Genomic DNA, 8,634 nt, shown 5'->3' on the forward strand with positions numbered 1-8,634 from the left:
GGGAGCGGGACGTCCTTAGCTCTGGGTTGGGGCGGTGGGAGCCGAGGGGACGTCCTTAGCTCTGGGTGTGGGGGGGGGGAGCGGGACGTCCTTAGCTCCGGGTGTTGTGGGGGGAAGCGGGACGTCCTTAGCTCCGGGTGTGGGATGGAAGCGGGACGTCCTTAGCTCCGGGTGTTGGCGGGGGGGAGTGGGACATCCTTAGCTCCGGGTGTGGGGTGGGGGGAGCGGGACGTTGTTAGCTCCGGGTGTGGCGGGGAGTGAGATGTGACCACTGTCACATTTCAGTGACTCTGGATCTAAACATTTAAAGGAGCTCCCATTCCTCAGATTAGTTTCTTTTCTTTGTCAGTGTCATGCAGGAAACAGGATGACAATGTGGACGTCAGTGCTATACCACTGGGTCCATGTAGGTGAATGTCACAGGGCTGGGCCACCGTGTCTTCGTCGTGTGGGGACTCAGGCTGGATGATGCCTTTGCTGCTTTGCACAGAGCTAGTGGTCATCCTGAAGGTCCAGAATGGATTTGTGGTGGTGGCACTGGAAGGAAGAATGGATTTAGAAACATGTTAGAAGCAGAAATAGTGGCATCTGATGACCCTTTCATCTGTTTATTTTTTAAAAGAGGTGGAGTCTCACTGTGTCACCTGGGCTGGAGTGCAGTGGTGTTATCACAGCTCACTGCAGCCTTAACCTCCTGGGCTCCAGTGATCCTCCCATCTTAGCCTCCTGAGTAGCTGGGACTACGGTTGAACCACCGTGCTTGGCTGAATGTTCTTTTTTTAATAGAGATGGGGTCTTGCTCTGTTGCTCTGGCTGGTCTTGAACTCCTGGGCTCAAGTAATCTTCCTACCTCAGCCTAGTAAAGTGCTAGGATTACAGGTGTGAGCCACCATGAAACCTGGCCCAAAATAACTTCCTTTAAACATTTCTTAATGTGTAATTAACTAGTTCAAATCAGTATTTAATTTTAACCTCTGGGCCAGGCACGGTGGCTCAAGCCTGTAATCCCAGCACTTTGGGAGGCTGAGACGGGCAGATCACAAGGTCAGGAGATCGAGACCATCCTGGCTAACACGGTGAAACCCCATCTCTACTAAAAAATACAAAAAACTAGCCGGGCGAGGTGGCGGGCGCCTGTAGTCCCAGCTACTCCGGAGGCTGAGGCAGGAGAATGGCGTGAACCCGGGAGGCGGAGCTTGCAGTGAGCTGAGATCCGGCCACTGCACTCCAGCCCCGGCGACAGAGCGAGACTCCGTCTCAAAAAAAAAAAAAAAAAAAAAAAAAATTTAACCTCTGATGAGTGTTTTCTAAAAGAGGAGGCTGGGTTGGAAAGCAAGGGGAGAAGCCCACTGTCCACGGGTGGCTGCAGATGCCAGTAGCACCTTCTTGCTGGAGTCCGCCCAGCTGTTGGAGGTTATGTGGCAGGAGCAGTGAGCGTCAGGTCCAGGGGTTTCTGCTGTTTGGCTTACAGAGCGCAGAAGCCTGCACACCCACTTGGAGTGTGGGTCTGACGAGATGGCACAGGGGTGGAGTTTGATTTCCATCTGGGCCTTGAGTGTCCTCCCTGCAAGTGATGTTTTGGCTCCACCACCTCTGATGGTGCGCCTTGGAGGTGATTTCAGCCCAGGTTTACTTCTCCTTGTATTTCAGGATGAGATGAGAGTGCGGAAAAGAATTCCCTTAAAGCCCTGCATTGAGGGGAAGGGGAGTTAAATCAGTTTGATCTATTTTGTTCGGGAGGCAAATCAAAGGGATGTAAACATTGTTCAGGGTTCTTACTGTACAGTTCTCCAAAGAGTTTTGTTATGAAAAGGTTCTAGATGATTTAGTTGATGTGAATCAAGCGTAAATCGAGGGACAGAGGCCCTGGGGAGTTGGTGCTAGGCAGCCCCTTCACTCCTGTTTGCTCGCCATGTGCACGAAGGATGCCGGCCCAGGACCCAAGCTTGCAGATGCTGAAGACCGCAGGCTCCAGTTCTCATCCACTAGTGTGTGGGCTGAATCGTGCTGATGGCTTTGCTGCCTGGCTCTCCTGATGTCTCGCCCCTGTCCCCAGCTTGGGATTTGTTCTGATGGGAGTACTGGGGAACTTTGCCCATCGGTTCCATACTTGAAGAGTTGATTTTTTTTTTTTTTTTGAGACGGAGTCTCGCTCTGTCGCCCAGGCTGGAGTGCAGTGGCCGGATCTCAGCTCACTGCAAGCTCTGCCTCCCGGGTTCACGCCATTCTCCTGCCTCAGCCTCCGGAGTAGCTGGGACTACAGGCGCCCGCCAACACGCCCGGCTAATGTTTTGTATTTTAGTAGAGACGGGGTTTCACCGTGTTAGCCAGGATGGTCTCGATCTCCTGACCTTGTGATCCGCCCGTCTCGGCCTCCCAAAGTGCTGGGATTACAGGCTTGAGCCACCGCGCCCGGCTGAAGAGTTGATTTTAAGCATGGATTGCTGGGCTGCTCCATAGGGCAGAGTCTGAGGGCTGGTCAAGTTGGTCTATAAAAGGCCTTGGCAGAAGCATGTGGTTTACATGTGGCAAGTGGGGACCAACAGCACCGGAGCAGGGAAGCTGTAAATCGTTGTTGAACCATTTGAAACTCTAGAGAGGGAGACAGCATGGATAGAAAACTTGAGGGTAAACATTCCATATTAGCTGAGTTTTAAGTGCTCCAAGGTAGTCAGCATTCTGTGCATTTAAGAAAATGGCTGTTTTTTTTCTTCCTGAAAACTAGAGAGAGCAAAGAAGAATCCTGTGATCTCTGTGAGAGACCTCTTGTCTTGAGGGTTTTTAACTTCATCCGCATCAGTAATGTTAACAACCATTAAGAAACCCCACTGGATGGGTTTTGTGACACACTTAACTTTTCACATTCTGAGCTGGTGGCCTTGTGCCTTCCCAGTGTCCCCTGAATGTCCTCAGCATCCGCTGCGTGTGGCACCCATGTCTTGTGGTTGAACTGTCCCCTAATGTTCTAGGTGTCCCCTCTCTGTGGCGCCCATGTCTCCTGGTTGGACTGTCCCCGAGTGTCCTGGGTGTCCTTTCTCTGTGGTGCCCACATCTTCTGGTTGGACTGTCCCTGAGTGTCCCGGGTGTCCCTTCTCTGTGGTGCCCACGTCCCCTGGTTGGACTGCCCCTTCATGTCCTGGGCATCCCCTCTCTGTGGCGCCCACATCTCCTGGGTCTCCTTGTTGGACTGTCCCTGAGTATCCTGGGCGTCCCCTCTCCGGTCACTCGTGTCCTGGGTTCCATTCAGCCCTTTTGTAGGTCCTATATTAAACCTTTCTGTAGAAGTTAACTTTAAATAAAAAGAGTTGGCCAGGCACGGTGGCTCACACCTGCAATCCCAGCACTTTGAGAGGCTGAGGTAGGCGGATCACCTGAGGTTGGGAGTTCGAAACCAGCCTGACCAACATAGAGAAACCCTGTCTCTACTAACATTATGAAACTTAGCCGTGCGTGGTGGCGGGTGCCTGTAATCCCAGCTACTCGGGAGGCTGAGGCATGAGAATTGCTTGAACCTAGGAAGTGGAGGTTGCAGTGAGCTGAGATCTGGCCACTGCACTCCAGCCTGGGTGACAGAGTGTGTCAAAAAAAAATTATTTAATATATTTATGAGGTATTACAGCTTTTTTGTTTGCCCTAATTTTCCCATGTCCAGGAAGAGTTTTAGTGGCTTGTCCATGAAAAGTTGCCATTTTTCATTTGGACTAAATCTGTTTTTTTTTGAAACAAACTCCCAAATGCTTCCTTTATTTGTATCTTTAAGGAAGTGTTTCTCAAAGGGAAAAATTGGATAGTTATGGTGTATTCTCTGCAGGAAATCATCCTTGATTGATTTTGCTTAGCTGAAGTTAGGTTTATCATCAAGCTCTGTTGTACCAGGGTTGTGGGGTTGTGGGGTTGTATCCTGTGTTGTTGGAGTATTTTACTGTGGTGTGGTGATACGCAGTTAGGGTTAGCATGAAGCTCTGTTGTACCGGGGTCGTAGGGTTGTACCCTGTGTTGTTGGAGTGTTACTGTGGCGTGGTGATAAGTGGGTAGGTTTTACTGGGGTCGTAGGGTTGTACCCTGTGTTGTTGGAGGGTGTTACTGTGGCGTGGTGATAAGTGGGTAGGTTTTACTGGGGTCGTAGGGTTATACCCTGTGTTGTTGGACTGTGTTACTGTGGCGTGGTGATAAGTGGGTAGGTTTTACTGGGGTCGTAGGGTTGTGCCCTGTGGTGTTGGACTGTGTTACTGTGGCGTGGTGATAAGCACCTGTGTGTTCTGCACTGAGGTTCTGCTCAGGCCTCAGTGCGGCTGTGGAGCAGGAGCAGCACGGAAGAAGGAGCTGTGGCTGCACTGGCAAAGCTCATGCTCCCCTCGGGGAGACCAGCACGGATCTTGTCGGAATCACCGTCTCGAGGGTTGCCAGGAGGCGGTGGTGCAGTGTGACAGGAGGCGCCCCAGCTGGGGGCGAGGGTGCAGAAGGGGAGTCCCAACCTTGCCTTAGAGCACAGTCAGCCTTTCCTGTCCTCCGGTTCCTGTGGGTTGGGGTTTGGGGGTGGCATGGGGGGACGTTAGGGTGCAGTCCTCATGCTCTCTGAAGGTTGGGTTGGGCTTAGGGGCCCTTCTGAGGTGTGGGCTGGTGCCGGCCTCTGTCTGGGCCTCCCCAGGGGTGCTTGGGCATCCTTGTGCTATGGCAGCTGCCTCTCCCAGGGTGTGCGGTGAGAGCAAGTGGGCGCCACAGCCAGGTGGAAGCTCTGGAAGGGACCCTGAGCAGGAAGGCACACAGCTAGGCCTCCACCCCGCCCTCCTCATCAGAAGTGTGGCCGGGCGGGCGGCTTGAGCTCAGCAGTTTGGGCAACGTGGCGGAACTCTGTCTCTAGAAAATACAAATGTTAGCCAGGTGTCATCCCAGCTACTCGGGAGGCTGAGGTGGGAGGATGACTTGAGCCGAGGTTGCGCCAGTGCACTCCAGCCTGGGTGACGGAACCAGACCGTCAGAAAAACAAAAAGACGACGACGAAGAAGAGTGTGACGTAGAATCTGGCCCACGTTGGCCGGAAGGGGAATCGGCTTGACTTGTAAAAGAAGGGTTGTTGAAGAGTCAGTGGAAATGTTTTAAGACCACGGCACCTTGTTATTTTAGTATTCCCCCTCAGATTCTTAGAGCGGTTGGATACCTGGCAAGCCGGCTGCCCGGATGCCTCCTTTCCTGGCACACACTGTGGATTCTCTCACGGCTGGTGGTGAGGCACTGCGACATGCTCAGCAGTGCTGGTGACAGAGGACTAAGACAGGCCTTCCTTTCCGGAAGCTGAGGGCTTAGCTGGAGGGAGGTCATCACTCTGGAAAGGTGGATTATCCAGCGAGGAGCAAACGCTTTTGCGGTAGAGAACAGCAAATATCAGAGGAGTTGGGCGGTGTTTTTGGGCCTGGGGCCTTTTTTGAGTTTTATCTGCGCAGCCCCAGCTCTGCAGCAGTGCTCGGTGTGTGTGAGGAGCTTGGCGTTTATTTGCTGAATACAAGTACAGGGACCGTGAGGGCCAGAGAGACAGGTGAGCTTGTGGGCCCACCGGTTGCCCAGTGCAGCAGACGGGTGTGACCGGGTGTCCTCAGGGGCAGGCAGGCTTTCCCTGGCGACTGTTGAGCTTTCACTCCACAGGGGTCGGTTCCGTTTGTGACGTGTGTTGGCACTTGGCAGGACTCCAGAGCCGAAAGCTGCTGAGCCTCGCGATGCCTCCCTGTGCTCATTAGAAAAATGGAGCTGATAGCCTTCTTAGTAGGGTTGTGAGAGTGAAATACTGTGCTTGACTCAGGATAGCATGTGGTACGCACCAGATGCTAAACTCGTTTCTGTCTATAATACGTCCCAGCTGCTGTTGCTGTGTAAAGGGCCGTGGTGTGAGACAACAGCAGCCGTCTGATTTTCTCACATACTCTGTGGGTCAGGAGAGCTCACAGCAGCAGGCTTAGTTCTGTCGCTGATACCTGGGGCCTCGGCTGGGGAGACTCGAGGTTCGGGAGGTGGTGACTCATGGGGGGCCGCGGGAGCTGTGCCTCTCACGCACCTGCCCTGGTGTTGGCTGTGACGGACCCTCTGGGCTGTGGCATCCGCAGGGGCCTCTCCGCAGGGCTGCTTCTCTTCCTCACAGGGGAGTATCTGGATCTGCAGCCCAGGAGGACCAGGTGGAAACCCATTGTCCTGGGAGGCCCACGACGCCTTATGTCCTGGGTCGAGCCCAGCAGCCGCGGAAGGAGCACAGACTCCTGCGCGCAGCAGTTGGGACTTGAGTCTGTTGTGGCTGTTTTTGGAAAATACAGTCTGACAGAAGATATTTTAAATCCACAGAATATTTGTCCTTCCTCTTGTTCAACTGCTGTTGTAACTTGTTTTCACTTTTATTTTGTAATATTTAATAGTAGCCAAAGGGATACATTTTATAATAATGTGTCATTTTAGACTAGTGAATAATTTTTAAAAATCTGTATTTCTGTTACCTTTTATTGCAGGAAGTAGAGAAGTATTTTCTGGCATGTCAAGAATTAACTGCCATTGATTTAAATGGCCTAATGGAAAAGCTGCTTACTAGAGCACAGACAATTAATTATTTTAAACTTTAAACCTTCTAACTTTATACTTTTTTATTTAGAGAAGAACCAAAGATGATACCTGGAAAGCAGATGACCTCAGAAAACATCTCCGGGTAATGATTGTAAAGATTTGGATTGGGGTCTGTGAGGGACTCGTGTGGTTTTCTTGGACCCACTTTACCTGGTACACAACACTGTGTAACTTTGGTTACGTGTGCCTCACTGCAGAAGTACTTTCAACGCAGAGGTGAAGGCGTGCAGCTCACAATCCCTCTGGAACGTTTGTTAAGCCAGCTGGACCCTCCCACCGCTCGTGGGGCCCTGCCATGGCTCCGGAGCCCCCGCACTGCTCCGGGGTGGGGGTGCTGGCTTCAGGGGCTGCAGCAGTGGGGTGGGGAGAGGGGCTCTGGGACGGCGGTGGGAGTCCTCATTTGTATGGGGCCCAGGTGGTTTGTGTCTTAGCGACTTTAAAACACAGCTTCGGTATCTCTCTTTTAACACATGTAGGATTTTATTTATTTATTTATTTATTTATTTTTTTGAGACGGAGTCTCGCTCTGCCGCCCAGGCTGGAGTGCAGTGGCCGGATCTCAGCTCACTGCAAGCTCCGCCTCCCGGGTTTATGCCATTCTCCTGCCTCAGCCTCCCTAGTAGCTGGGACTACAGGCGTCCGCCACGTTGCCCGGCTAGTTTTTTGTATTTTTTAGTAGAGACGGGGTTTCACCGTGTTAGCCAGGATGGTCTCGATCTCCTGACCTCGTGATCCGCCCGTCTCAGCCTCCCAAAGTGCTGGGATTACAGGCTTGAGCCACCGCGCCTGGCCTATTTATTTATTTTTAATTAATTTTACTCTATGTTTTAGAGATGGGGTCTTACCCTTTTACCCAGGCCGGAGGGCAGTGGTGAAATCATAGCTCACTGCAACCTTGACTTTCTGGGCCTAAGCTGTCCTCCCGCCTCAGTCTCTTGAGTAGCTGGGACTACAGACATGAACCACCAGGCCTGCTACTTTTTAAATTTTTTAATTTTTTGGGTAAGATGCAGATCTTGCTGTGTTGCTCGGGCTAGCCTTGAACTCCTGGCCTCAGGCAGTCCTTCTGCCTCAGCCTCCCAAAGTGCTGGGATAGTAGGTGTGAGGTACCGTGCCTGGCCCTACTTATTTTTTTTTGAATTTTACTTTATTTTTCACATTTAGGGGTTATAGGTGCAGGTTTCTTAAATGCGTATCTTGCAGAGTGGTGAAGTCTGGGCCATTAGTGCGCCTGACACCTGAATTGTACCTGACACCCGAATTGTACCTGTCACCCGAATTGCACCTGTCACCCAAATAGTGAACGTTATACCCGATAGGTAATTTTTCACCCTCTGATACACGTAGTATTTTAGATTTGATTTGCCGATAAATGTGAATGTCCATGATATCAGGGGTGTGGGTGGGCAGTTGTAGAAATCTAAGCTTGACTCCATGTCCTTGGAAACTGAGATTGGAAAGCAGCTGAATGCAAATATGTTTTAAGGTCCTTCAGCTGTACGTGCTTCTCACATTGAGGTATTAAAAGTCTAATGGAAATCTGCCTTCCTGGTCACGGAGGACCCTTTGTTCTCTTGTTTTAGGCCATACAGTCAGGCGGTTCCAAGGAAGAAAAGAAGCACAGAGAGAAGAAGCTGCATAAGGAGTCTGAGATGGACCTTCCTGAACACAAGGAGCCGAGGTGCAGGGATCCTGACCAGGATGCCAGGAGCAGAGACAGGGCAGCTGAAGTCCACACTGCTAAGGAGAGTCCTCGTGGGGAGAGGGACAGAGACAGACAGAGGGAGAGGAGAAGAGACGCAAAAGACCGGGAGAAAGAAAAGCTGAAGGAGAAACATCGAGAGGCAGAAAAGTCTCACAGCAGGGGAAAGGACAGGGAAAAAGAAAGAGACAGAAGGGTCCAGAAGGAAGAGCCCCGGCAGACTGTGGCCTGCCACAACCTGCTGGGCCAGGAGACACACGACCGGCGGCTCCTGGAGCGGGCGGAGAGGAAAGGCCGCTCAGGTGGGTCCCTGTTTGCCTTCCTGCAGGGCT

The 8,634-nt window shown here is 51.8% G+C and overlaps 1 protein-coding gene across 1 annotated transcript in view; it reads left to right on the plus strand.

Moving 5' to 3' along the window:
* WDR60 (WD repeat domain 60) overlaps positions 1-8,634 on the plus strand; it is a 97,694-nt gene that overhangs the window by 6,151 nt on the left and 82,909 nt on the right. Inside the window, exons 2-3 of the mRNA XM_011941603.1 lie at positions 6,629-6,682; positions 8,184-8,604. Coding sequence (XP_011796993.1) covers positions 6,629-6,682; positions 8,184-8,604 — 475 coding nt within the window. The remainder of the gene's footprint in view (positions 1-6,628; positions 6,683-8,183; positions 8,605-8,634) is intronic.

The sequence above is a fragment of the Colobus angolensis genome, unplaced genomic scaffold (assembly GCF_000951035.1).
Source record: "Colobus angolensis palliatus isolate OR3802 unplaced genomic scaffold, Cang.pa_1.0 Scaffold2, whole genome shotgun sequence".
Lineage (NCBI taxonomy): Eukaryota > Metazoa > Chordata > Mammalia > Primates > Cercopithecidae > Colobus > Colobus angolensis.